The sequence below is a fragment of the Loxodonta africana genome, chromosome 3 (genome assembly GCF_030014295.1).
Source record: "Loxodonta africana isolate mLoxAfr1 chromosome 3, mLoxAfr1.hap2, whole genome shotgun sequence".
Taxonomy (NCBI): Eukaryota; Metazoa; Chordata; class Mammalia; order Proboscidea; family Elephantidae; genus Loxodonta; species Loxodonta africana.
In genome coordinates, this window is record NC_087344.1 from 156838979 (window position 1) to 156854775 (window position 15797).

General features: G+C 38.5%; 1 protein-coding gene across 2 annotated transcripts in view; it reads left to right on the forward strand.

Annotated features, from left to right (window-relative positions):
* SPAG17 (sperm associated antigen 17) overlaps positions 1 to 15797 on the forward strand; it is a 259459-nt gene that overhangs the window by 64044 nt on the left and 179618 nt on the right. For both annotated transcript variants that reach the window (XM_064282366.1, XM_003409619.4), the window contains exon 4: positions 9886 to 10017. In XM_064282366.1, coding sequence (XP_064138436.1) covers positions 9886 to 10017 — 132 coding nt within the window. The remainder of the gene's footprint in view (positions 1 to 9885; positions 10018 to 15797) is intronic.

Here is a 15797-nt window from a genome sequence, read left to right on the forward strand (position 1 = left end):
AACATGTATCTTTATATATTTTTCAGGTATAAAAAACTAAATATTTCATAATAAGAAAACAACAACAAAAAACCCACATAATAAAAAGGAAGCTTTGTTTTTCACATCTTTGAAGAGCAATCCCAGCAAACGTTTCTAAAATCAACCCCCATGCTTTTTGACGTGCACGTTGGATGTTCAAAATGCACGTATCTCTTGGGAGATTCATCACATTTCAAATTATACATGTCTGTTAAAGCATAGGTCTGTTATATCTTCCATATATTTGTTATTGCTGCTCCTGAAACTTCCTTACAGCCCCAAAGAGGTCTTAATCCCTGTCAGACATTATTATGTTACCGACTTTTATGCAGTCTTGAAAGGGGTTGTTTATTTAGTTTCAGTGACTCCTTGTTACTGCCAAATATTATTTCATTTCAGCGCAGATGTAAGGGGTCCAATGACTGGAATTATTTTACAGCCCTGACATTGCGGAGAGATGGATACCAGTTTAATTATGGACAGCTGAAAATGATCTGGGAGTCACCTGCTATGGATATTTGTCATCATTACGGACTTCTCACCAAGCTGTGGTCTGAGCACTTTCATACCGCTCCATTTGCTCTAGACAGGCAGTATGACCTAGATGGAGCCTATATCTCCAGTCACCTTTACATTTATGTACAGACAGTTTAATAGTGCTTGATTATTTTCTCTTCCTCTTCTCAAAGTGAGCAAATGTTTCCGTCATCCCCATTTTTCTTTCCTCCCTTTCCGTTTCTCTCCATTGCCCTCTCTCACTGTTACCCTTATCCCTCCAGCTGTTTTTCCATTTATGCCGCCTTGGAAATTGTTCATTACTTAAAGAAGGTGAATTAAAGAGATCAGCCATGTAAGGGTTCACGTCGTGCGATGACTACAATGTAGTTGGCACTCAGTAAATGCAGTAGGACTGAAGGAGGGGAGGGAGAGGAGGGAAGAGGAAAATGAGACCGCAGAATTGCAGAACCCTCCTCATAAAATTCCTTCATCTCATTTTAGGAGAAAAGAGCAAAACTTTCTTTTTATTATGAAGTGTTTTGGTATCTGTATACATGCAAAATACATAAAGGCACTTGAAGCTGAACGTGATAGTATATAGAAGAATACCATAGAAAGATCAGGGCTTTTCTTTAGATGTGTACTAGCAATGCATTATGCTGTTATCATGGATTGTTTTGCCACCAAGAATAGCATATTTTCTTCTCTGCTTCTACAGCATAGTAACAAAATACTTTTTTTTTTTTTTTTTTTAACACTTTCGCTGTTAATCTCTGCTTTTCTCTAAACAGATCTTGATTTGTCCTTGTCAGGATAAACAAAGGGGTAAATGAAAGGAGCACCAGGTTACCACCAGCTGATATCAAATGAAGGTCCTATCTCCTGCTTTCCTACTAGTCCTCACTCCATTCCTTTTCACTTCCCTCCTAGCCTGGGTTTCCTAGCCCTCATGAATTTTGATTCTGCCTTGGATATAAGAATAATAACAAGAAGAGCTAACCTTACTGAGGGTTTCCCCTGTGTATATCACTCACCATGATAGGTCTTTATATGCATTAAAAACCCTTTACCCTTTGCCGTTGAGTTGGTTCCGACTGATAGCGACCCTGTAGGACACAGTAGAACTGCTCCATAGGGTTTCCAAAAAGTGGATGGTGGATTCAAACTGCTGACCTTTTGGTTAACAGTGGAGCTCTTAACCACTGCGCCACCAGGGCTCCATTTATATGCGTTATCTCATTTAATTCTCAGTATCACCATAGCCCTATGAGATCAGCACTTCATATTATCTGTCTGCAGATCAGTAGTTCTCAACCAGGGGTAATTTGGCCCACCAGGGAGCATTTGACAATGTCTGGAGACATTTTTGCTTATCACAACAGGGTTGATCCCAGGGATGCCACTGAACATCCTACAATGCACAGGACAGCCTCACAGCAAAGAATTATCTGGCCCACCCTGCCAATACTGCTGCTTTTGAAAAACTCTGCTGTGGGTGAAAAAGCTGAGGTTTAAAGGAGTTAAGTAGCTGGCCCAAGACCATCCAGCTGGTATTTGGGAGGACTGGAGTTCAAATCCAGGCCTGTCCTTTATATTATGTAGCAGATAAGCAGTTAAAGCTTCAGGAGCTGGTTTATTGTCCTTTGTACAAAAGGAGCTAAAATTCCCAATAAGAATCTTTTAATGTGAGGAGATCTCAATAAAATTTCCCTTATTAATCATTTGTAAATTTTCTACTTTTCCATATTTTGCATCATCAAACATACAAAATCAGATTCACCTAAAGCTACCGTTCACTCTAAACAGTGAAAATTTTGTGTTAAAAAGAAGGGGAGGGGCAGAATAGTTGCTCCAATTTTATGTTATAAGTAGATAACAAGAATGCATAAGCTAACAGTCATGCTAACAAAGCGATAAACTTTGAAGATGAGACGTGTAGTTTCACAGTTTACTGTGATGGATAAATTATACATATTCAGTTTGGCAGGTGGTTAACAATAAACATACTACCTTGTATGATGCATGATAATTAGATAGAAATGATACTCGTTAGTATTACTTTTAATGTGTCAATCAAAAATGTTAGTATTCTTCTCTTCTTATGAATTCTTCAATATCCACAATCTCAATTTTGACAGTATTTGGAGATATTGGGTATCTTTTAATAATCCTAATCATACCAAAGGCAGCTGTGCACATAAACATACATACTATTGTGTATGCATGTACGCTTACACATGCACGCACACATATGCACACACAGAAAGTCCCAGATCTTACCCCCAGAGTTTCCTTTGCCTTTTCTCCTCCCTCACAATAACCATGCGAGTTGCCGTCAATCCTGACCCATGGCAACCTGTGTGTCAGGGTTTTCAATGGCTGATTTTTAAGAAATAGATGGCAAGGCTTTTCTTCTGAGGTTCCTCTGGGTCAGTCGCTAGTCCTTTTCATTCAATAATTAAGGGATATAATCTCAAAATACAACTAACCCGCTGGTATAAAAAAACTTCATTAAAGGTGAGTTACCAAGTTAAATATTTTTTATTTTAGTGGCAAGGGGATTTAGGAAGTGTCTTAGGCAGGGTTCTCTAGAGAAACAAAGCCAGCAAAGCGTCTTTGTGTATATTTATATATACAGAGAGAGAGATTCATGTCAAAGAAATGGCTCACTCAGTTGTAGAAGCTAGGAAGTCCCATGTCTGTGGGTCAGGCTGAAGGCTTCTCCTGACTCACATTTTTATAGGGGCTGGTGAACCAAAGATGGGCAGGTCAGGCAACAGGCCTCTGGCTCACAGGCTATGGAGGCCAACAAATCCCAAGATCAGCAGGGAAGCTGGCAGGCCACTGGTTCACAGACTGTGGAGGCTGACAAATCCCAAGATTGGCAGGTAAGCTGCTAGCTCAAGTCGCAAGAACCAGAGGTCAAATGAACAGGAACCAGCTGCAGGATCCAGAGTGAGCAAAAGCCCTTGAGCCTTGCCAGAAAGGCCATCTGTATTGGATGCGGTCCATACCACCAAGGAGACTCCCTTTCAGCTGATTGGCTACTCATAGCAGATCCCATCATGGTGATGATCACATTAAATCAGATCTCTTCATGGAAGTAATTGCATCATTATATGACTGCCGAATTACATTATAACTGCCAAACCCCTGAGAATCATGGCCCAGCCAAACTGACACACAACATTAACAATTACAGAAAGCAAAAAGCCATTGGGTATCTAGAAGTGAGGGGGCCCAACAAAGGAGAAGGGGGGTAACAGAAAGAGTATGCCAGAAGCAAACTCTGTATCCTTCCCATTTTTGCCCCAAACCAACCCTGTTTATCTTCATCCATACAAAGACAAGTTTCTCAAGTGGCAGAAACAAATATCTTAACCTGGAAGCCGTAGATTTCAGTTATTTTTCACCTTGAGTGCTATGTAAAATCTGATACACCGTTGTTCTTTAATAAACATATGTAAGCATCTCTTACGTGAATGAAATTTGCTAAGGATGATACCAAACAGGATGGCACTTTCAGTTTTGTGATAGAGTCAAAGTGATGATTAAGTATAAACATAATTTTAAATTAAATTCTATTTTTCATTTTCCACTATAGTATAGACCTGCCTTGAGCCATACAGTAGCCATTAGCCACATGTGGCTATTTAAATTTAAATCATTTTTAAAAATACAATTAAAAATTCAGTCACGCTAGCCTCAGTACACTAGCTATGTCAAGTACTCAATGGCGGCATGTGGCTAGCGGCTACCATATTGGACAATGCAGATAAAGAACATGTTCATCATCACAGGAAGATCTATCAACGCTGACATAAAAATAGAAAAGTTGAAGAATACCCAGCGTTGGTGAAGGGGCTGGAGAAACAGATTCTTTCATATCATATAGTGTTGGTGGGAGCAAAATGTTACAAAACATTTCAAATACCTCTTTGACAGTATATATATAAGTATATTAAAAATGCATGTACATTTAACAATGGAAAAAACTGAAATGGCCTAAATATCCATCAGTATGGAACTTGTTAAATAAATGACCAAAACACCATAAAACAGAAAACTATGCTTTCTGTTTTTAAAAGAATGATAAGTAAACATAAGTAATGTGTGTCTACACAGATAGCTATTTCAGATATGTTTTTATGTAGAAACACAAACCACAAACCACTTAACATGAATAGCAAAATCCCATTTGTATTAAGATCTAAAAAGGCTATAAATACATATGTTTAAATAGAGATAGAAAAAATTATGAAAGGATATACAAGAATTAGTTAACAGTGATTACCTCTGGAAGGAGGAAGTGGAGGAGGGGGTTGAAGAGGCATTTTCTTTCATCATACACCCTTATGTACTGTTTGGACTTTTTACCATGATGAGGAACTACTACATGGTTATTTAATCACTCACATATTAAGGAAATATATTAATGTACTAAGGAAATGAGCTACCCCAAAAGAATGTGGTACAAAAAAAAAAAAAAAGGAAGAAAAGGAGTTGGGTCTTACCTGTGTCAACGTCCTCTTTGCTCAGCCCTGTGCTAGTCTAGCCTGAGTCAAACTCTAGATTATGGAGCTGGCTCCTGTTTGCTGAGATCTTTATATATCCGAACCAACCCTAAGTCATTAGCCCAAGAATAATGTATTAAATATGAGATTAAAGCCTGTGAATTATTAGTTACTACAACTCATGGACCCCCAAGGAAGGCTTTGAAACCAAAGGATTCTTTGAGGGGAAGTGGTGGCTATTTGGAGCTCCTGAAGGAAAAGTCTCCTCTGCCCATCCCTTTCCCCTCATCTTCCCCTCTCTGCCTCACACAACCACACCTTGCCCTCTCCTCCACCATCTCATCCCCAAGGTCTATTCCAGGCAAGAGAAACCAGGATCCAAGATCATCACACTTCCTCAGAACTCACCTGGGATTAAACATGCAACGAGTTGAACAGTGACTAAAGCTGTTCTGTATACCTCCTCCTAAGCACTCCGTGGAAATTAGACAGCAGACCTCATGAGAATCCATTCTTTCTATCTGTCTACCTCCCTACATACCTATCTATCAAATATGTGTAAGTATGTATATACGTATGATACATATGTGCATGTGTGATTTGATTTCCGTGGAAATCTGTGGAGCCATTCTAAATTCTTGCTCAGGCAGATGCTGGTGCTTACTATTGGGTGGAGGAACTACAGAGAAGTGGCAAGATTAGAGGGGAGAGGAAGAGCACTAGTATTTGTGGGTAGGCCTAATCTCCAGGTAAGGAAGAATTTGGCTCATTTGGTATATTAGTGTTCGATCAGATCATTTAGCTGGTAAATATGACGTAAGCCTTTGAGCCAGGGCAGTAATAAGGAGGGAACTGTTTTTATTTTCTAGTGTGCTCAAAATCATGAACTTCCTAACAGGGCATCCATACTCTCAAAATAAAGATCTTCGCACACTAAAATATAAACATTTCCTCCTGCCTCAGCTGCAGTCTGAAGCTCAATTTCCTGCTGTATCCCAGAACCTAGCAACTCTGGTAGCTTGGCTGAAACCCTTCCACCCAGCCTGCCAGGCCCACTGCCTGGCGACCTGAACCGAGTTGGTCAAGAAGACGCTTGCAAACCTCATCTAGCAAAACAGTTTTTCTCCATTTCAACTCTTTAGTTACTATTGGATTAACAGTATAACAGCCACTTTATGCCTCTGGACCTCTTAAGTAGTACATTATTCTGGTTCTAATGCATTTAGTGTCAACATAGGTCCCTTTTGAAACGCATGAAACTCAGCAAACTGGAGTTGGAGCTTCATTGTTGGGCAGGTTGAGCATTCTATTAGGCCATGCTTCCTGGGTGTGTTAGTTTTGTAAACTTTTGTCTTTTTTCCATTTTATTTCTGTGAGATAAGGCTTGCTAACATAATTATGGCTTTCCTGTATGATAGTTAGGGAGCCCTGATGGGTTTGTTTTTGGTTTTTCTGTGTCATATTTGGAAAACCAGAGGTCGCCCATGTAACCTAGTAGAAAGGCACTTGCAATAAATTATATATGCAGTTCCTATTGCCATACTGTCATGCCACAGATCGGTGGTGCCACATTGCCACTCACCTTATTGGTGGCTTGTATTACCGGATCACATTTCTCAAAATCCATGTTACCAACCAAAAATTTAAACCCACTCAATTAGTAAGCGTGCATTCCAATACTAAAAAAACATGCCATCAAAAAAAAAGAAAAAAAATTTGAGAAAAAATATAGCAATGCAAGGGTTTTAATGAGTCTCATTTGCACGTAAAACTTGGGATTCTTTTGTTTGTTTGTTTCTAACTCATGCCAGGCACATTTACTTGGTATTTTGTCTTGGTGAGTACCCATATTTAAAATTTTTTTTTTAGGACTCTTTTTCTGACTAGTTCTGGGAACCTAGGTTTTTGTCTAATTATTACTCCCCAACTGCTACCAGTTCACCGCTTTCATTTTCTCCTCACCATTCATCCCCTAGGAGCCCTGGTTGCTCAGTGGTCAGAAGCTTAGCTGCTAAGCAAACGGTCAGCAATTTGAATCCACCAGCTGCTCCTTGGAAACCCTATGGGACAGCTCTACTCTGTTTTGTAGGGTCACTATGAGTAGGAATTCATTTGATGGCAACGGGTTTGGTTTGATTTGGGTATTCATCCCCCATGCCCAATATCTTCAGCCCACCCCACCCCCACCCCACCCCCCCACACACTGGCTACTGATTGGGTGGACTTCTGAATTATGGAGTGTGAGAAGAAAGAATTTTCACTGTAATTAATTTGTAAATATCCTTCTTGCTCTGCCTCTCCTGGGGAGGACCCACATATTTTAGTCTCAGATTTTGAGTTCGGCATAGACAGACTTTCATCTTCATTAATCATCCAGGGATTCACAGTAGCATTCCCTCTGGGGAAGGAAAGAAAGTGGCTTTCTTTGGAGTCAAGTCTCTTCGGAGCACTCCGGGGGAGAACAAGTGTGCCCACATGCACCGCTATGTCTGTCTCCACAAGCACTGGGCATGGAGCCCCCTCCGCCTGGGCCGTCCTGAGGCTACATGGGGTGGAGGGAGCCACCACAAGACTGTCCTCAATGCTGCCACTGCTCTAACTCGCAAAGCCCATGTATCATGAGAACACGGGTACCTGGCAATACCAGCTCCTCACATCTCCCCATTGCCCCACCCGACTCCCACCTCAGAGCAGAATATTGCTGTTATTCTGGTGCTGTGCTAGATTTTTGTTTGAAACCCAGCACTCCACAGACAATTTCAGATGGTCCAGAAATAACTTTTATGGCCAGCAAAATGCCTTTCTCTTGGGATGTTTTGTTGTGTTTTGAGTACATTTTAACACAGTGAGGTAACAGTCACAGACTCACAGAAACACAGGGCTGGAAAGCAACTCCAGAGACGTCCCATCCATCACCATGACGCCAGACAGGCTTCACCCAAGCCACCCCAGACATAGGTAAATATCCTGTTTTCACAGGTCATCAGGAAAATAGACCCACAACCACCCTTCAGTAATCTAGTCCAGTGTTAACTTCCCTTCAACACTTTCATTATATTTGGCTGGCAAGGAAACACCCCATACTAGGCTGCTACGAGCTTTAAAAAATGAAATTTGAATATTTTGAACCAGATGTCACAAAGCAGCCGGATTGTCAGCACACTGTTTAACTGGTATTGAAAAATGCCCTTTCAAACCAAACACTGACATCTACCCTTGGGGTTGAGCCCAATCAGACAGCTTTCATTTTACAGTAAATGTGTGACCTGTGGTCCCCTCAGGAGTCCCTGAAGTGTTGAATCTGGCCATCATTAAAAGGCAAAGTTCTGCAGGTACATTGCTATGTGTTTCTGCTCCCAGGCATCACAGCCATTGTGTCCCTTTCCCTAAAGCATGTTTGCAGAAGCAGAACTGCAATAAAGAGCAAAGAGCTCTGTTTCATGGAGGGTGTTTGCTTAGATAAGGCAAAGCTTTCTGATGCTTGGTCTGCTCCTTTGGTTTTAGAAAAGGCAGCTTGAAAGGAGTCCTCTCCCTGATTTTCACCTTCTGCAATGCAATGCAATGCAGGAAACCCCAACGTGGTCTCTAAGAGCTCCAGTTACATTTTGGCAAGAGAGAATCCACAGAACCTTCTGCAGTTAGAAGCAAAATAGCAACCCCCTTTTCTTTGGGCTATTTCCCTTGGCAAAGTGGAAAGTCATAAGGAACTGGACCAGTCAGGAAAGCCCTGACCAAGAGCTGGTATAAACCTCAGACAAGACACAGCTCAGCGAGATGCAGTGTGCAGGGTCATTGTCTGAGACGGAGGGTCTGAAATTGACACCATATGCGCCCCAACGAATAATTGCTCCAAGGGGGGAGAAAAGCAACATGTCAGAACATTTTAGTAACACCTAATTCATCCCAAGGTTATAAATAAGTCTGATGCTTGCTTAAAAACAAAAGTCGAAAACTACTTGGACTAGATTACTTTTGTGACAGTGCTTCCGGCATAGGTGAACTTTATTAGGGAGATAACGTGAATAAAGAGAAACATGTAGCAACTTTTTATGGTATATTTTACGTGATTTTATTATTATCATTTTTTTTTTTTTTTTTTTGCAGTGAATAAAGTGGTTATAGGGCTCCAAGGAAAAGGGCCCAGATGTTAGAGAGTTGTGCGAAATTTAGGGGAAACAAGCTGTAAAAAACACAGTCATAAAACAGGTTGTCAGTGCCACACATCTGGACAATACAGCTGTATGTTCCTAGTGGCTGTCGTCACCCAAAGAAAACGCAGTAACCTCATTTCACCCCAATTAGGCTGCGTACCAACAGGATCAATGTTAAATTGTGGGAGGCTAGGAGGCAGCATACATATGGCTTCTCCGCGTCAAGCAACTTATGTCTTTCATTTGAATTTGGTCACCAAGAAGTAAAAGACTGGTAACATGGCCATTTTCATTATTATAAACCCCTATTTAGTTTATAATGTCCTAATAAGTCAGAGTTGCCAAACAACAATAGACTTTCTGTAGCATGAAGCTGACCTATTGGTCATCCTAAAATGGAGCCAGCCCTGCCTGCCTTTCCTCTATCTCTTTTGGGGGGCCTGAGCCTCACACTGCTGTGGGAAGCACTCTCTGCCTTATTGGAAAAAGAAGTCAGACAACCCAATTTAATTAAAGAAAAGGGTAAATGCCGCTCCCTATGGCTTTGCAGCATTTTTTCCTAATTTTTTTGGCCAGCATTGAGGCACTTTTGCAATAAGACAAATAGAACAAAATGTAAAATCCCATGTTATCTCTTCATCATTGATAGACTGTGGCAAAGACTAAAATGTCACTTTTCCTAATATTGTGTTTCTTCACAGGTGCTAATGGCAGCAAAAGCAATTATGGACAGTGGAGAGAAATTAACCTTGCCACTGATAGGGAAACTCTTAAAATTTCAGCTTCTCCAGGTTAAACTTAAGGACCAGCAGCGACGGGAAAATGAAAAGAAGGTACTGTGCCACGGCATAGTGGGTTTCCTAAAGAGAACAAGCAGTGAGTGAAATCGAGCCAGCTTTCACCCAGGGGTTTGTCCTCTCCTCATAATCCTACCATTAAGTGTCACCTGACAAATTTAGCTGTCACCTCAACATCTTACGGAAAAGGCTACCCAGAAATCTATTGGAAGAATTATGATTTATCAAAGACAAATCCATTAAAAATATTTTCCTTATATATAGATAGTGACAATAACCAGGAGATTGTGGCCATGTAATAGTAACAAAGAAGAGAATCAAGGAAGAGACAAGTAGCAGGGAGTCAGGATAAGTAAACATAAAAAGAGAGAGAAACAAAAGACCCTCAAAGTCAGGGTCTTACTATTTAAAACATTTTATAGGATATTTGAGAGGAATGCCTATTAAAAATAATAGGCTACATCTGCACCTTCATAATAATCTGAATATTTTAGCAGCAATCAATTGATCATTTCTGCTCCCACGTTGCACACCTGCTTATTTCTTCACATGTGGATTTCTTATTTAATTTGCCTGTGGAAATCAACCTGTGCATTTCCCAAAGATTCATATTTGTATCTGAAAAATATTTTTAAATACTTTTTGTAAAGTTTGGACAAGTTCATATCCATTTCCTATTACTATCACTCAAGATAAATGATGTTTTGTATTTTCCAAATAATCCGGAAATATTTTCAGAAAGCAAAATGCCTCTTCATGTATACATGTAACGTGTGAACACACATGAGAGTGTATGAAATGGATTTACATGTAAGCTATTTCTTTAGGCTTTTAGGTGGAAGAGGCAAAATCATTTATGGAAGAAGAAAAAGTGAAAATATCCCAGCAATACCTTCTTCACCTTTGTAAGACCCCCAAATCTAAGTTTCCTGTTTGAATTGAACTTTTGACAGAATAATTATAGAAAAAAATAGTAATACCACCTTCTATTTGTAATATGGTGCTTTATGTTTTTCAGTGAGATTTCCCATATATCTTACTAGGATAGCACGTGTTGTCCCCAGGAAAATTCTACTCACATAGACACAGTCGGAAAATTCTACTCACATAGACACAGTCAACGGTGTAGTTTTTCAGTTATCGAAGCTCTTTCCACCCTCTACAGAAGAATTATACCTCAAGAAATACCCAGGGAAGTTAAGACTTGGCAGAAGGAAAATTGGAAAATTTGAAACTTGTACTGAAACATTTTTTCTTGCCTGTTTAAATTCCAGTGTCCTATGGGAATCTGGATTATGAAAACTAGACTGTGACTTCTGCAAAAATTCCGGCACCTTCTGTTTGCTCTGTGCTTTCCCACAGCACTTACAAGTACACCTAGTGTACTGAAGAGTATCAATTTTCTTGTTTGACATCTATTTTTAGTCAGTAATTGTTAGAGGAGAAGGTTTTAGATATGAGTCAACAAATTGTAAGTAACAGTAAGTCGAATATCCCAGCAGCTCAGGAAAAGTTTTCTAAGCGAGCAACAATTTAAAAATATCCCTGCACTATTATTTTGCACAGCGTTTCTTTGAAATGTGAACTATAATAAATAATACAGTTATGAGATTCTGAAGACATGGAAATAATCTTAGTTATTAATTATGCTGAAAAAATTTCAGAGTCATAGGAATTGAGACTTGAATTTTGGATATTAAGAAAAGAAAAAAAAACACTTAATAGATGTAGTAAGAGAACCCCTTAAGCAATTCAGACCCAACAATTGCGTAATCTAATTTGATTTGATGTCTTCATTAGATTGGGTTCTCAAAGCACCACCTCCAAATATGACTTGAAAACATATGAGTAAGTGCTAAATAAATTGATGAAAAGAGATTGGAATAGAGTCCTTTCCAGAAAATGCATTTGGTAAAGGCAAGATTAAGGAAGTTGTTTGAGGAGTGACATAATCTATGTTCATTTCAACAACACTGTTCAATGGGTCAGTTGGAACAATTAAGGTTAATGCTTGTCAGCCAGAGAGTTTGGCAGAAAGCAAAATAAGTATAAAGTATGTAGAACTGATACCATGTTGTGGATTAGAAAATGGAAAAGAAAAGTGTTTCGCTAGTCTCTTCCTCTTTCCTGAATCTAGGGTGAAATTCTGAGATCTATAGAGATGTTTTCTTTCAAATGCTAATTTATTTCCTATATCTGTATAACTCAAAAAGTATCTTTTATGTTTAATTTTTGGAATTCCATTTTTTAAAATGAACGCTTAAAAATATCCATAGCCATAATTATAGAAAATACTAGGGAGAAGGTGTGGGCAGTGGAACAAATGTGATATATCCCTGTATAGCTGATCCTGTTTGAATCGATCAAAATTTTCTTAAAAGTAATGGTACATAGAATAGTTTCAATTGTGAACTTCAATAAAAATACTATTTTAGACTCCACTAACTTTAACAATGTATAATATGTTAGCTTAAGACTGTTTTTGCTTTGTCCATGAAGAAACCTTGCCAGCCAGTTAATATTATAAATAATAATGCAAGGAAAAGTATTTTTTATAAGAATACAGTTTTAAAGCATTTAGCATATGAATTTCTAGGGTGCAAATTCCTGCCTGTCTTTGAAAATGAGTTGAATCTATTTGAAAACAGTTATCTGTTTCAAAATACCTTGTTGATTACTTGCAAATATGCACACCGAGAAGAAAATGTACTGTATTTCTATAAATACGTTTTCGCTTCTCAGAACTTCTGAATATGACTCTCATGCAATTAATCCCAAATAAGTTAGATTTTACTGTTATCTTAAAATTTTGATAAGAGGATATTATGTTTAGAAGTGAGTTTTTCTTATACACATCAACATTATCTCAACATTTATTCAGTGTTTTTAGCAAGAAAAAATGCTATGATTATCAATCTGTTGTTCAATCATTAATTCAACAAGTATTTATTGAAACTTTACAATGTACTGAGCACTTATATTCCTGGAATGTTCATGGTAATTTTAAAATGAATTCCTAGGTTTCTATTTTAATCCATATTTTAATTTGGTCATTATCTGAATATTTTATTTTTTACTTTTTTTTAACTCCAGCTTCTATATTATATATTAATTATAAACATTTTATGAAAAAACCAAAACATCTCATTGTGAACCAAAATATTTAAATTATATTAAGAATTCAACAGGAAGAAAACATTTAATCACCAAAAAAAAAGATGAAAAATGATTATAATAGAAAAAAAATGTTAACCATTTAAATAATCTACCAAACTAAATCTTATCTTGTATGTCTGTGTTGAGTTCAGAACATTTGCATAGGCTTTAGGAGAAGGTCCGAATGCATAGTATTCCCATTTCGCTTTAATCTGTGTATGTGCTGCCAAAGCGAGCACTGTGCTTTAATACGTGGATTCAAAAACTAATCTGTATCTTCCTAGGTATTTTTAGAGAGCACTTCTTTCTTTTTCTAATTTATATCCTTAGTACCAGTTGCCTTATTTTCTAATGTGCTAGAATTGAAAAGAAGGGTGATATGCAGTAAAGAACTACGGAGAGATGGTATTGGTAAACTTGTCTTAAAACAACTCGAAATTAAAAGTGCCTAAATTTGAGAATACATCATAATGAAGCCACAAATAACCCAGAGCCTCCTCCCAAGGAAGAACGAAGTGAAATTAGAGAAGCTTTCACAGACGTTTTCCAGTTTGCTCTAGTTGAAACCCTGAGATACTGGAAACTATCCAAAGTAATGCCTTTTTTTTTTTTTTTTTGCGTGTTTTATTTTAAAAGAAAGGCAACAGGGACATACCAGGAAATTACAGGCTGGTTAGTTTTGATTCAGTTGTGGTTAAAATCTTCAGAAACTATTTTAAGAAATCAAACAGAGGAAGAGCAGGGACTCAGTTTAGAGGAACCCGTGTGGTTTCAGGAAAGAAATAACTTGCCTCGCTAACCGGTGGAATTCTTTGAGGCTAGATTATCAAAATGAGGATACTGCCAACAAGACTTTTGGAGCTAGGAGTTACAAAAACCCAGCAATTCGGAGGAAATAATAAATGACTCCCTGGCTAGTTTATCTGTAAAATAGATTAGTACTTTCCTAATTAGATTGTTTCTAATTAATGACAACTTTTTACGAACTTCAGGAATATTTTAAAGAACCGTGCATATTTAAAACAGAGTAGTATTTTTAGTTATAGAGTTATAGCAACTAATAATAATAGTTAGCTACCATTACTGACTGCTTGGCACTGTATGAAGTTTTTACATATGTTATATCATTTAATCCTTGAAATAACTTTATGAGGTCGAGTATTATTCCCAATTTACAGATGGGGAAACTGAAAATGTGAGAAGTTAAGTAACTTTCCAAAGGCCAAACAGCTATGAAGTGGTAGAACTGGGTTCAAATCCAAAACTTTTAGACTCCAGAGACCATGTTATTAGCCACTATACTTACCCCTTAAGTGTCTGAAAAAATTATGCAAAATTACTCTATAGACTCACAATCAGTTGAGTGCCTGCCCAGAGATATTCTCTATAAGAGCAATGGCTTTGCTCAGTGATCTACCAACATTCATATGGTCCCACTAATTGCACTGCATAAAACATTGTGAGGTTAAATGCGGGGACAATGGTCAAGGAAAGTAGCAAAGCCCAAGGATGGACTTGAGCTACCAAGCGACAATTCCCAAGGGAATCCTGACTTAATTTCCAGCCCTCCCCCCTTGCCCCAAAATTATGAGTTTCTGGGAGAATCTTCTTAAAACTAGACTTCCTGAGATTATTCCAAACACACCCACTCCATCTCCCTCTCTTTCTGGATGGTGAGGTCAGATAACATTGGCTAACCTGGTGCTAAAGTCGCTTGGAGTCACATGGAGATTGGAGACTGACAGCAGACAGGCATCAGGCCCACCCCTCTCACTACCACCACTCACAGTCATGGCTTGTTCAGATCCTGTGGGTCAAGAATTGCACCCTGGAAATGGCAATGCAGCACCCTAGAACATTCTGCAGAGCTCTAAGTTTGCATCATTTAGTTAAGTGAATCCAGAACATTCCTAGGTGTGTATTTCCTACACCATAGCAACTCCTAACTCAACACCATTCATTCAGTTTTGCCAAGATCTATCTAACATCGGCAATGATATCCTTGGTTCCACATCCTCTTCTGAATCCAGCTTGAATTTCTGGCAGTTCCCTGTCAATGTACTGGTACAATTGCTTGAGAGTGATCTTCAGCAAAATTTTACTTGTGTGTAATATCAATGATATTGTTCGACAATTTCGGCATCCGGTTGGATCACCTTTTTGGGGAATAGGCATAAATATGGATCTCTTCCAATTGGTTGGCCAGGTAGCTGTCTTTCAAATTTCTTGGCAGAGATGAGTAAGCACTTCCAGCACTGCATCTGTTTGTTGAAACATCTCAATTGATATTTCGTCAGTTCCTGAAACCTTGTTTTTTGCCATTGCCTTCAGTGCAGCTTTGACTTCTTCCTTCAGTACCATCAGTTTTTGATTATATGCTACATACTGAAATGGCTGAACATTGACCAATTCTTTCTGGTACAGTGACTCTGTGTATTTCTTCCATCTTCTTTTGATGCTTCCTGCATCGTTCCTTATTTTTCCCATAGAATCCTTCATTTTTGCAGCTCAAGTCTTGAATTTTTTCTTCAGGTCTTTCAACATGAGAAATGCCACACGTGTTCTTCCCTTTTGGTTTTCTAACTCCAGGTCTTTGCACATTTCATTATAATACTTTACTTTATCTTCTCAAGCCATCCTTTGAAGCCTTCTGTTAAGCT